Raw genomic sequence first — 13,761 nt, 5'->3', positions numbered from 1 at the left:
TATAGGACTCTTAATGTCTACATGTGTCTGTCATTGGTGAGCCTCTGTTCCCTGTGTGCGTGGGTTACGGACATCCCTGTGCCCCCCCAGAGTGCTAAAGGTGAAGCCCCCCCACCTGCAGTGTGACCCTGTCCAGAGGGGTCCCTTGAGGAGGGAATTGGGGTTAAATGAGGTCACAGGGTGGGGCCTTGAGCCAATAGGATTAATGTCCTTCGAGGAGATAGCAAAGAGCTCTGTCCCTCCAAGGCCAGGCCCTGAGATGACCTGGTGAGAGTGAGCCCATAGCTGGCCATGAGAGGCCTTCCCAGATCCTACAGTGGCCAGCACTGTGGTCTCCAGCCCCCAGAACTGTAAGGAAATTAATTTCTGTTTTTTAAGCCCCCACCCTGGATATTTTGTTACAGCAACCTAAAACTGTGTGTGGGTGTCTTTATTTTTACTTGGTCACTCCTGGGGACAAATCCCTGGAGGTCCGAGGCTGCCTGGGAGGTTTGCTGTCCCTGGACTTGCTTCAGGAAGAATTTGCTGTGCAGAGCCACAGGCTGATGGCCACCGCTTGAGGGCCCAGGCCTCCAGTATTCCTCTTGGGCAGTCTTGGCCAATATCCGAGCACAGTTGGGGGACGGGCTGGTTAGTCCAGCTGGGCTGGGCCTGCCTAGCAGGTGGTGCCTGCTCTGGGCTCCTCACCGGGGCGCTTCCTCATCATGGGACTCCAGGTCCCTGTCTTCAGCCTCCTGACTGCTGCTGCCAGGGCCCTGACTGACCAGCTAGACCGATCACTCCTGCCCCTGAAACATGTATTTTCTGGCTTCCAGCAGCTTCTCTTTCTACACAAAGTGAACCTGTCCCAAAGCTCTGCTGGCAGGACCCAGGCTATAAAGGGCAGTGGCCTCTTTTTAGCTTGTACATTCCAGGAGCACCATTCCTGAGCCAAGAGCCAGTCCATTCACAGAACCAAGTGGAGGAAATAGACATACCATGGTATGTACTGGGCACCATCAGTTCATTTAAGTCACACTCTCACTCAGCAGTTAGCATTGCTGGATCTGCTCAGGCCAACACACCGAGGCAGCCCCCAGAGGAACGGAGGCAAGGATGTTTATCGCAGCCTTGTTAGTAATGTTAAGAACTGGACAGCAACCTTCGAGTCTCTCAGCTTGAGCGTGTCTCAGCTGTAGGAGAGGAAGACTCCGTGGAATGTCGTGTGGCAGTGAAAGGGATGAGGTCTCTGACTCCTGAGCTCAGGCGATCCTCCTGCCTCGGCCTCCCAGAATGCTGGGATTACAGGGTGAACCACTGCGCCAGCCTCTCATCTCACTTTCTAAGGCTGGATTTAAATGTCTTTTTTTGTCCACATTGTTCCTACAAGGAATAGACAAGAACAAAGAGAATTGAAAGGACAATGTCTGAGGGGCATTAAGATGGCCCTGCAAATCCAAAAGACACCTTCCTTTGTGGGGCCTGGTCTCTTCCTGGGGGGGATTCTGATTCTTAAAAGATGTGTTGGGTTTTGCAATTAAAGGCCCAGCAGGCAGTTAGTCAGGTCAGGAAGCAGACTTGGACCTGTGACTTGTGGGGGATGAGGGGTGTAGGGGGTGTGTGTGTGCATCTGGCAGGTGTCCCTACACCCCGCCAGGCTGTGGTGCTTAGTACACTCTGCTGGTCCCAGCCTGTGAGTGGTGACCCTGCTGGCCTTTCACAGTCTAACCTGTCACTTTAGGACAGGCTGGGGTTCTGACGCTCAGGCTGGCAGGGCACATGTCATGCCTCCCCTCCCAGACCCCACAGCACCCACACTGGGCTGCCACTGCCCCTCAGGCTGCACCTAGGAGTGGCCATGTGCTGCCGGTCTGGAAGGGCATTGCAATCTCGGCCAGCACTCTGCTGGTGTTGCCTCGGATCCGACAGGCAGCATGGGTGGCGTGGGGCAGAGTCATCATCTCCCTTCCCTTGATATTCTTGTAAGGGGTTCCCAGCATGGGCTGCCAGGACCTGGCGGGTTGCAGGCCAGTTGAGAATAAGATGGAGTCATTCAGGCTGGGGCTGAGACCACACACTGGTCTGGTCGGTTTAGGTCCTACCTGACCGTCACCTCATGTCTCCCATTCAGCTTTAACCTAAAAGTGTCTATCTTGAGTAGTTTTGGGCAGTTGATTTAGGAGACCAGCCTTAGAATTAGAATGTTGTTTTGGGTCCTGGGTTATGCTGATTATTGTTTAAGATAAAGATTAATATGATTTTTGCTCTAAACTTTCTTTCCTTCTTTTTTTTTTTTTTTGAGACAGCGCCTCAAGCTATTGCCCTGGGTAGAGTGCTGTGGCATCACAGCTCACAGCAACCTCCAACTCTTTGGGCTCAAGTGAGTCTCCTGCCTCCGCCTCCCAAGTAACTGGGACCACAGGTGCCTGCCACAACGCCTGGCTATTTTTTGGTTGCAGCCATCATTGTTGTTGGCAGGCCCTGGATTCGAACCCACCACCTTAGGTGTATGTGGCTGGTGCCTTAGCCACTTGAGTCACAGGCACTGAGCCTGAACTTTCATGTCTAAAACTGATTTGGGAAATGGAAGAACAGAATAATCTTGCAGAGACTACTCTCTGTTCTCCAGAATTGCCCACCTTCTGACAAAGTTTGGAGGACTGTGGATGGAATTTTCCTTGCTCCGTAACCCGGCCCTGACGGACAAGACTTCAGAGTAACCAGATGTCCCTGATGCATGCACAGGAACATCTGGCGCTTGGAAGCAGGCCCTCAAGTGACTCTTTCTTAAGGAAAAGGTCAGGGAACACTCAGGGAGAATTGTTTTGGGTTATGTGCATTGGGGAAGGAGACTACCAGCCCGGAGAAATGTTACTAGTTGACAAAGAATTGTAACATTTTCTTTCCAATAAAAACCCTGCAGAAGCAGAGGTGAGCCTCTCTCCTTGCAGCTTGTACTGATCATCCGTGTCCTGTGATCCCTTTCCTCAGAGAAACAGCAACAGCGGACCTACTCCTGTCTCTGCATATTGGGTGACAGTGACAGGCAGCTGGACCCTCTTGGTAACACACCCACTGCCTGCAGCTCAGACAGCTGACCTGGGAAGCCGGCCCTGCAAGGGGTGAGGGTACTGCAGGAGGGGCACCCCAAGGAGGGTAGAGTTGGGGGTGCGCGGCCCAGAAGAAAGGAAGGTGTAAGTGGAGCCGGTTACAGAAAGCAGTGAGGGTCCCTGTGGTGTGCTGTTGTGACCTGGGAGGGCAGAGGAAGGCGGGGTCGGCTGGGATGGTGCCTTACAGCACCAAGGCATCGGCCCCATGGTAATAATTAACTCTCCGAGGGCCCTGGGAAGCGGCACTCTGAGACTCACAGGTAAACTGAGGCTCAGAGGGGACCTAGTGCTCGCGGGCCACGACCTCCCCATGGTCAGTGTCTGGGCGCTTGGTGGTGGTGGGAGGGCGGCGGCGGTCAGTTGGCACAGGCCCCGAGCAATGCGCTGGTGACCTCCTCTGCACTCCGGGTGGCCTGGAGCTCGGGTGACCCGCCCGAGTCTGTGGGTTAACATGGCCCTGGACACCGCCCAAGGTGTTAGGCGCCCGCGAGACCCGGTGCGACCCTCGCTGGCCAGAACTGTGGCCCCAGCCGCCACCCGCGCCAGGAGCTGGGCGAGGACGCGCCTCCCCGGGGCGGGCAAGTACGGGGTCCGCTGGGGGGCGCCACCGGGCTGGGATCCCGCCACGCCTGCGCGAGTGCGGCGGCGCGGGCGGAGGCAGGCCGAGCCCTCGCGATCCCGGGGAACGTAAAGGCGCGAGCGCAGCTGCAGGTGCGGGCGCGAAGAGGACAGGATCCGGGGCGCGGTCCCGGGGTTGTTGCCCGCGGGGTGTGGTCGGGTGGGTTCGGGATGCCGGGGTGCAGTGGGTGCGCAGGGCAGAGGTGCAGGGCTCCGCTGCGGTCCACAGGGTGTGAGTCCCCTCGAGCTCGGTGCCCGCTCCGTGCATGCGTGTGGCCCCGCGGGCAGGTCGGCGGGGTATGAGTGCCCCGGGCGGGGTGCCAGTCCTGGAGAGCAGATTCCCGCGGGCTGGGTGCGCGGCGCGCTGCCTGCGTCCAGATTAGTGGCCGTCCGGCTCCCGCCCCTTCCCGCCTGTTCCAGTAGACTCCAAGTTTCGGTTTCGCCTGCGGCGCCGGGTCCCGCCCCGAGACTTTCCCGGGACCCTAGTGCCAGCCCTGGAGGGCAGGGCGCGCCCGACTCCCCTAGCTTGGGGCGGAGGAGCCCCCGGAGCGCGCGGCGAACCCGGCAAGTGTTGGGGGCGGGCGCAAACTGTGGACCTGCATCCTTCGCTTCAGTGATTGCAGCAACTGAAGAGTGTAGTTGCAAAAAGATACCACAAGTTCATTTGGTAGCGACTTTTATGAAGAAGGCATCACCGCCCCGGTACAGCATCAGCCGGCCCTAGCCTGGGTTTGCCGGGGCGAGGGGCTCTCGGCCTGGGTGCACGCCTCTCCCAGAGGGTGGCAGGGAAGGCCAGGGCCGGAGGGGAACGTGCCAGTGCAGTGTCCTCCCCTGCCCCCACTTTGTTTTCTTCGGTAGGGGTTGGGGGATGGGCTCTGAATCTGTGCTGGGAGAAAGAGCCGGAAATGGGAGAGCCGATGGAAGCTCTCGCCCAGGCTGGGAGCTATTCGGTGCATTAGGACGGCTTCCTGAGCCTAGTGTGGGTGTTCTCTGTGGCTAAGCGCTGCACTGGAGAAGGAAACGCGCTGGGAGGTCATTGAAAGTGTTTGAATGAGGGAGTGGCCAGCCTCAGTGGTCATTGCTCAAGGGTATGTGTAGGGCGTGTGGGGGCGTGGGGTCCAGGGCCTCGCTGTGGCAGATGGAGGGGAATTTGAAACTTCCCCTCTACTCCCAAGAAGAGAAAAGTCAACAGTAGACAGGTTAACTGGAGAAGGGCAAACAATTATTATATGCTTTGGGGAGCCTCACAAATACCAGCCTAAGGCAGGGCCAGCTGGTGAAGTTGGCAGGGAGGTGCCTGAGTAATAGGGTGTCTTGTTATGCAGATGAGGCCTCAGGTAATCTCTGGCTGCCCCTGCCAGATCCTTGGGATCCTTGTAGCCCGTGGCAATCTCTGCCCATCTCCCGTCTCTGCTTATCCTTGTAGCCCGTGGCAATCTCTGCCCCTCGTCTCTGCTTGACTGCTGACCAGCCCTTCCCCCATCCCTCTCTGGGCCAGCGAGGGGCTCAGGGAAAGCCCCTGCTTGCACCCACTGTTTACTTATGTTCCTTTACAGTCACAGAAGTCTGTCTCCTCCATAGCTGAAGCCAGGGAACCCCACACATCTGATCCCTCACCACCACGACCCCCAATCCCTGTCCTGTCTGGCCACTGCTTGAGCACAGTTTCTGGTCTGAAGCCAGCAGAAAAGGGTGGTGGGAGGGTGAGGGTGCCCTTGGGACTTTTACCACAGAGTTGGGTCAGGTGTCAGGTGGCCACCAGCTGTCTGCACCCCCAGCCTGGATGCACTAAGTGCCCACCCTGAGTGCGGGCCTTGGCCTGGGTTAGCAGGGACCCTCATCCAGGTTTGATGCCACCCACCACAGAGGTTGTCCTGGGGACAGAGGGTCCGGTGAGCCCTGAGTGATTCTGTAGTGCTGCAAGGGCAGGATGAGGAGGCTGAGCACCGGGCTCAGGGCAGGCAGTGCCTGCCCCTCATCTTACTTGCCCCGAGCCCCCCCACCCCGCACCTCCCCTCAAGTTCTCAGGGGCTAGGATTCCAGGACCCAGGAACACCTTAGACTCACTGAATGATGGAGAGGACAGAGACTACAGGGACTTAGTGCTCTGGAGGGGCGGGAGCCGGGCTGCAGGTGGGGGGTGCAGGTGAGGAATGCGATGGCTTCATTGACTAGGAGTGGTGCTGGGGAAGGCTGAGTTTCCATCGACCCAGGAACCTTCTGGGCTGCTATAATTTCCCTTTCTCAGAAAATGAAACTGAAGCAGAGCTGGGTCATGTGATAGCCGGCAATGTACATAACAGCTGCCTCTGACTCCCGCTTTCAGACCTGCAGGGTCGGGCACCGGGAGCAGCCACGGTAGGAGCATGGAGTGCCCTTCGTGCCAGCACATCTCCCCGGAGGAAGCCGCCAAGTTCTGCAGCCAGTGTGGAGTGAGACTTCATCCTTCTGCCACTCCCGCCCCCGTAGCAGGTGAGGAAGTGCTGGGGACCCACTGGGGCAGTGGGGACCCCCAGGGGTGGACAGCTAGCCCTGCCTGTCCCACTGCCTTTCCAGGAAACGGAATCCGTGGTCAGCAGCAGCCCTCTGCTACAGACCTCTGTTGACAAGCACTTTCGGGGAAGAGCTGTTTTCTGGTTCTGTCTGGACCCTTGGCTGGAGATGCCTGTTGCTTTTTTGAACTTTCGGTTTCATTTCCTAGAGAGAACTCAGAATGCTGCTTCTCCTTGGGAACTGAAGTATAGGGCTGGGCTGGGGTGTTTGGAGGGTTTCAGAGGATGCCACAGGGAAGTTTGAGGTGCTGTGGGGTGGGAAGGACTCTGCCTGGCTTGTTTGTGAGGGACAGTGGGGAGTCCCCACAACCTGCCCAGTCCCCTTCCTGGCCCTGGGAGGCTGAGGGAAGGGAGAGAGCTGAGCGTGGTGCCTTCCCTGCTGATCTCACTGGGTCCATTCTCAATTTCACTGGCCTCAGACTATGGTTTTCCACCCTCTGGGCTGCTGCCCCACACCCCCTTGGTGGCTTCATCCAGTTCTGGGGTTTCAAACTGCACACATGCACTGGCACCCCCTGTGTTAACCCTTTCATTCCAAGCCTCTCCCCTGAACGCTGGCCACTCTGGCCTGTCCACTGGGTGTCTTACACCCCTTCAGCCTTTGCACGTCCAAGGCCTCCAGCCTCCAGCTCATCCTTCCAGCTGACCCCACCTGAGCCCTAACTCTGACCTCAGGCTCTCTCTTTCCTTCACACCCTGTATCCACTGTCCTCGCCAGGTGCCAACAGAAGGCCCCTGCTGGTCCCCCATTTCCTTCTTGCCTGTGTCTGACAGTACAGCAGTCAATTCATGAGCCCCCTCCCAGCATCCTCCTCCCTTACCAATTTAGCTCAGAACACAAGCCAGAGTCCTTACTGGGGCTCATGAGGTCCTCTGAGACTGCTGCCCCCCTTCCTCCCACCTCCCCTCCTGCTGGCCGCAGAGCCCACACATCTGCCTCTTCTCTCTCTCAGTCTTTGCCCCACTGTCACCTCCTCTGGTGGGGTCCGCTGTGACCGCCCCACCAAACACTTCCACCAGCCCCTCCCCCAGATGCCAAGCTGCTCCTCACCTGGCTGTTTCACATCAGTGGGGAGACTTTGCTCTTTGTCCCTGTACGGTGCCTGGCACACAGCAGCTGCGCTAGACTTCTTTGCTGGGTGCATCCAAGAAGGTTCGTGGGAAGACCATGTGTGTTTCCTAAATATTTGGCTGTGCTGTGCGGACCTGTATGGCCTACACATGTCAGCTCCAGAACCTCTGCTTGCCCATGCAGACGGCGGTCATTGCGCTGTGTTAGGGGCTGGGTGTCGGCTGCCAGTCCTTCCACCATCTTGTCCTGTGCATCTATACAAAGCGCTCCTATTATAGATGCTGTCACTGGGCTAAAGAGGTGGGACCGGGCTGCTGCTTTCTATTGATGATTTGTGTTTTATGTGTTTTCTTTTGCTGCTGACTCTTTGGGGAGGAACTTGGATTGACAAGAAAAGATGAAAGTCTCATCTTTTCTTTTGGAATACCTGGGACTCAATGGGTGGCAGAGCTGTGGGCACACCCGGTAGGTGTCCAGGTGGCTGCTATTATCAGTCCCTCACTGTTGAGCTACTGAGTCATGAGATGGCTGAGCTTCTGGTGTCCAGTGGGGACTTCCCACCCCTGGTCACTGGAACACCTACCTGGGCAGAGGGCTGTGGGAGCTGGGGAATCTTTGGATTCACAGATATTACTGTGTTTCCCCGAAAATAAGACCTACCCCCAAAATAAGCCCTAGCAGGATTTCTATGCATTTATTAAATATAAGCCCTACCCCAATAATAAGACCTAGTGATGGGCGTGGCTATGCAGCATATCTGCATAGCCACACCATGCGTTTAGGCGCAGAGTAAGACATCCCCTGAAAATAAGCCCTAATGTATCTTCTTGAGAAAAAATAAATATAAGACAGTGTTTTATTTTTGGGGAAACACGGTAAAATAACAAAACCAACCTGCTATAGCCAGGTGTGGTGCCCACTTGTAGTCATAACTACTGAGGCGAGAGGATCCCTGGAACTTGGGACTTTGAGGTCACAGTGAGCTGTGATGGTGCCACTGCACTCCAGCCTGGATGATAGAGTGAGACCCTGTCCCCAAAATAAATAAATAACAAAAACAAAGCCTACTCTGCTACCCTGAGATGTGGCCACCACTGTACTTAGTGTTGAGGGAGGAGCTTGTGAGGGTAAGAAAGATTTCTCTAAGAAAGCTCAGGATAAAAAGAAGCACAAATCCAGGCACGGTGGCTCACGCCTGTAATCTAGCACTCCCGGAGGCCGAGGCCTGTGGATTGCTTGAGCTCACGAGTTTGAGACCAGGCTGAGCAAAAGCAAGAGCCCTTCTCTACTAAAAATAGAAAAAAATTGAGGCAAGAGTTGGAGGTTGCTATGAGCTATGATGCCACTGCACTCTACCCAGGGCGACAGCTTGAGCCTAACTCCAAATAAATAAATAAATAAAAATAAAAGAAAGAAAGAAGCACAAAGTTTTATTTTATTCCTTCTCAGAAGAAAAGGAGGGCCCAGCACCAGAAATAAGAGAGGTGCTTCCCCGAAACCAAACTGCTCTGATGCTATTAGAGCAGGCAGGGTGTGGGGTGGAGGGGAGTGAAGTTTGTGTTTTAGCCCAGTTATCAGAGAACAGCTGGTGAACTGCCCAGTTTGCCCTTTTCTGATTCTCTGTTTTCAGGCTGATAAGGAGAGTTGGCCATTTGTTCTTGGTCATAGATGGGTAGGCAGAGACATCTGACATCTCTCCTTGAGGAAGCGGGGGAAACTCCCACCTTTGCTGTCTGCTTGGGCTGTTTAAACACCCCCCAAAACCTTCACAGGCAGTGCCATAGTCCAGTCCATCAGATGTGCACCCTTTTGTCCCCTCCCTTCCCAAGACTACTTTTCCCTTTGGAATGTGAATTGACCAGCTCTGGTGAAGGTCAATGAAGATTTATACCTTCTTTTGTCTGCTCAGCTTCTTTTAATTGCTGTAGGAGAGAGACTCATGTTACTATAGTTAGAGGCAGGGTTTATGCTACTGTAAGTGGTTGCCAGTTAGAAATTTATTTTTCTTATTAGCCCCTTGGCAAGATCATTCTTCCAGAGCTGCTCCCATTTCACAGATGGCTGCTCATGAAGCACAGAGAGGTTATGTAACTTGCCCATGGGCACACAGCTAGCAGGATAGGAACCCTCTAGAGCCCCTGGGGGAGCCACAGTTTAGGTCTCATTGACCTCAGCATGAAGGGGGGTGCTGGTGTGGGCTACTGCCTACCTGGGCTCAGCCTGGAGCAGCTCCAGCTCCACCACCACAGGCTGTTGTCGGGGAGAGGAAGGAGCCATGGGATCAGAGCTAACCACTGTTCTACTGGACACTGGCGGCTGAGAAGGGCAGTGAGGGAGAGACAGAGGCCTGAGGCTTCATTTGGTTGCTGGGAAAACAGGCAACCTCTTTTCCCTTGGAAGGCCTCTTCCCTTTGCCCCCTTCCTTTGATTTCGGTGACAGGGCCAGAAGGGCAACGGACATATTTGCCAACAGAAAGGGAAAAAGAGTTGATCTGTCTGAGGATGTGGGTGTGTGGCATTTTTACAGAATGCCATTAAATCTTCTCATACTTGAGCCAGAGCCAGGGCTACCTTCCTGGGGGTGTCCATCTGGAGGGTAGGGACAGCAGCAGCTGTGGTATGGGCCTTCCTCATGCCTGGCTGTGACACTAGGTACAGGGACCTGGCTAGGGTGGCTGAGGAGGCAGATCCCCTCACCCCTGTGGCCCTGGGGTCAGGCACCCAGATTCTGGCTGTGGTGCTGCAAGAGAGGGTGTAGTCGGGAGCTGAGCAGGGCTGCTGTGCAGTCTGCCCGGAGGCTCCCGGACTCCTGGGTTGGGGAGGGTCATCTCAGGTGTCAGTGGGCCTGGATTAAGGGATACCTGGAGAATTGGTAAAATACGGAGCTTGGCTCCATTTGTGAGTGTGTTTCCAGAGATTAGGTGAGTCTGAGTGGACTGGGTGGGGAAGACCGGCGGTCAGTGTGGGCAGGCATCCTGGAGAAAAGGAAGGAGGCAGGGAAAAGAGGATTACTGTCCTCCCCTGGAGCTGGACACACTCTTTTCCCACCCTTGGCCTCAGAACTCTAGGCCTCTAGCTTTCAGATTTCCAAGATGTGCACCAGTGGCTTCCTGGGTTCTCAGCCCTTCAACCTCAAACTGAGAGTTGTGCCGTCAGCTTCCCTGGTTCTGAGGACGTTGGACCAGGAGTGAGCCGTGCTGCCAGCATCCCAGGGTCTCCAGCTTGCAGATGGTCTGACCTGGGACTTCTCAGCCGCTACAGTTGTGTGGGCCAGTTCCCCTGATAAATCCCTTGCCACATGTCTGTACACATATGCTGTTGGTTCTGTCTCTTAGTTTGCCTAATTGGTTTGGAGGTTTCTGGAGTTGGTTCTATAATCTGATTAGATGTAATAGTACAGAGAGCACTGAGAGTCCACAGTGTGAATTGTTTGTTTCTTAATGAGACAGGGTCTTGCTCTGTTGCTCAGGCTACAGTACAATGCCATCATCATGGCTCATGTAGCCTTGAACCTCAAACTCCTTGGCTCAAATGATCCTCCTTCCTCAGCCTCTGAGTAGCTGGGACTACAGGTGTGTACTGCCACGCCTGCCTAATTTTTAATGTTTTTGTAGAGCTGGGGTCTTGCTGTATTGCCCAGGCTCAAGCAGTTCTTCCCCCTTGCTCCGTAAGTTCTGGGATTACAGATGTGAACCAACACACCTGGTCAATTCTTTTTCCCTGTCCGTGGGAGCCCTGATTAGTATTTTGAACCTGGAGATTAATTGGGAGTATTGTCATTTTCATAGTTTCTTCTGATCCATGAGCTTGGGACGTCTTTCCATTGGTTGACGTTCTTCAGCTTCTTTCAGGAATGTGTTACAGTTTTCCTTGTAGAAGTCTTTCGCCTTCTTGGTTAAATGTATTCCCAAGTATTTTATTATTTTGTTTTAGCTGTTGCCTTCTTGATTTTTTTTTTTTAGTTAGTTCATTCTTTATGAATAGATACGCTACTGATTTTTGTATATCAATTTTATATCATGCAACTTTACTGAATTTGTTTATCAGTTCTGAATGTTTAGGTTTTCCTATGTATAAGGTCATGTTTTCTGCAAACAGGGAAAATTCAAGTTCTTCCTCTCCAGTTTGGATGCTCTTTATTTCCTGCTATTGCCTAATTTCTCTGGCTAGGGTATCTAATGCTATGTTGAATAAAAGTGGTGAGAGTGGGCATCCTTCTCTTGTTCCCATTTTTAGAGGGAAAATTTTCAACTTTTCCATGTTCAGTAAGATGTTAGAGGCCAGGCCTGGTGGCTCACGCCTGTAATCCCCACGCTCTGGGAGGCCGAGGTGGGTGGATTGCCTGAGCTTACGGGTTTGAGACCAGCCTGAGCAAGAGCGAGACCCCGTTTCTATATTTTATTTTTTTTATTAAATCATAGCAGTGTACATTAATACTATCATGGGGTACAGTGTACTGTTTCGCTGTACAATTTGAAGTACTTTCTTCCAGCTGGTTAACTTAGCCTTCATGTCTTTTTCTTAGTTATTGTGTTAAGACATTTATATTCTACATTTAGAGAGATTCACATGTACCCCTATAGGATGAACCATAGGCGTGATCCCACCAGAGACCCCCGTCTCCAAAAATAGCCAGGTGTTGTGGTGGACGCCTGTAGTCTCAGCTACTTGGGAGGCTGAGGCAAGAGCATCCCTTGAGCCCAAGAGTTTGAGGTTGCTGTGAGCTATGATGCCACATTACTCTACTGAAGGTGACAGAGTGAGATTCTGTCTCAAAACAATAAATAAATAAAAAGAGGGATGTTAGTTGTGGGTGCGTATGGAGCCTTTACTGTGTTGAAGTACTTTCCTTCTGTAGCTAATTTATTAGGAGTTTTTTATCATGAAGGGATGTTGAATTTTATCCAAGGCTTTTTTGTGTCTGTTGAGGTTGTCATTTGTGTTTTGTCCTTCATTCTATTGATGAGATGTATGATGGTCATTGGTTTGGGGACGTTGAACCACCCTTGCATTCTTACAGTTAATCCCACTTGATCATGCTGTATTATCATTTTGCTGTGTTGGATTGGTCCCTGGTATTTTGTTGAGGATTTTTGTGTCTATATTCATCAGGGATATTAGCCTGTCATTTTCCTTTCTGTGTCCGTGTCTAGTTTTCATATTAGGGTTATGCTGGCCTTGTAGAATGAGTTAAGATGAATTCCGTCTACTTTGATTTTTTTGAATTGTTCAAGGAGAATTTATGTCAATTCTTCTTTAAGGGTCTGGCTAACTGGCTAACCTATCCAGTCCTGGGTCTTTTCTTTGTTGGAAGACTTTTCATTACCGATTCAATCTCATTATTCGTTATTGGTGTACAGAAGGTTTTCTTTCTTTTAATTTTATTTATTTATTTATTTTTGTATTGAGACAGTCTCATTCTGTGGCCCTGGGTAGAGTGCTGTGGCACACAGCAATCTCCAACTCTTGGGCTCAAGCGATTCTCTTGCCTCAGCCTCCCAAGTAGCTGGAACTATAGGTGCCCACCACAACGCCTGGCTATTTTTTTGTAGAGATGGGGTCTCCCTCTGCCTCAGGCTGGTCTCAAACTTCTGAGCTCAGGGCAGTCCACCCGCTTCGGCCTCCCGGGGTGCTGGATTACATGCGTGAGCCACCGTGCCCAGCCTGCAGAAGGCTCTCTATTCTTCTAGTTCAATCTTGGTAGGTTGTGTGTATCCAGGGATTCCTCTATTTCCTCTGGGTTTTTGAGTTTATTGGTGTACCGTTGTTCATAGTATTCTCTAATCCTTTGTCTTTCTGTGGTATCCATTTCTGAATTTTATTTGAGTCTTCTGTTTCTTAGTCTACCTAATAATTTATTGATTTATCTTTGCAAAGAATCAATGTTATCGTTTTGTCAACCTTCTGTATCATTTTTGTCAATTTCTGCTGTGCTCTTTATTCTTTTCTCCTTCTAAATTTGTTTTTGTTTTTCTAGTTCCTTGAGGTGCATCATTAGGTTGTTTATTCGAAATCTTTCTAGTTTTTAAATGTAGGCGTTTATTCCGAGAATTTGCCTCTTAATACCTTTTCTGTATCCTACAGGTTTTGGCAAGTTTTATTTCTATTCTCATTTGTTTTTCACCCATCAGTTGTTCAGGAACATGTTGTTTAATTTCCACATATTTGTATAGTTTCAAATGTTCCTCTTATTTTGGTGGCTAGTTTTATTCCATTGTGGTTAGATAAGATGCCTGAAATGATTTCCATTTAAGATTTTTGTTTGTTTTTTGAGATAAGAGTCTCACTCTGTCACCCTGGGTTGAGTGCCGTAGTATCATAGCTCACAGCAACCTCAGTCTCTCCTTTTGTCTCCATCTCCTGAGTAGCTGGGACTACAGGCACACAACACAACAAAACACCCAGCTAATTTTTCTATTTTTAGTAGAGA

The 13,761-nt window shown here is 52.1% G+C and overlaps 1 protein-coding gene across 1 annotated transcript in view; it reads left to right on the top strand.

Moving 5' to 3' along the window:
* The first annotated feature begins 4,213 nt into the window (after positions 1–4,213).
* RNF213 (ring finger protein 213) overlaps positions 4,214–13,761 on the top strand; it is a 116,976-nt gene continuing 107,428 nt past the window's right edge. Inside the window, exons 1-2 of the mRNA XM_023511175.1 lie at positions 4,214–4,409; positions 6,034–6,179. Of these exons, the coding sequence (XP_023366943.1) occupies positions 4,387–4,409; positions 6,034–6,179 (169 nt within the window). The 5' untranslated portion in view covers positions 4,214–4,386. The remainder of the gene's footprint in view (positions 4,410–6,033; positions 6,180–13,761) is intronic.

Source organism: Otolemur garnettii, unplaced genomic scaffold, assembly GCF_000181295.1.
Source record: "Otolemur garnettii isolate 467f Iridium unplaced genomic scaffold, OtoGar3 scaffold00018, whole genome shotgun sequence".
NCBI lineage: Eukaryota > Metazoa > Chordata > Mammalia > Primates > Galagidae > Otolemur > Otolemur garnettii.
Note: the sequence above shows the minus strand (reverse complement) of the source record. Positions and strands in the feature narration are given on the sequence as shown.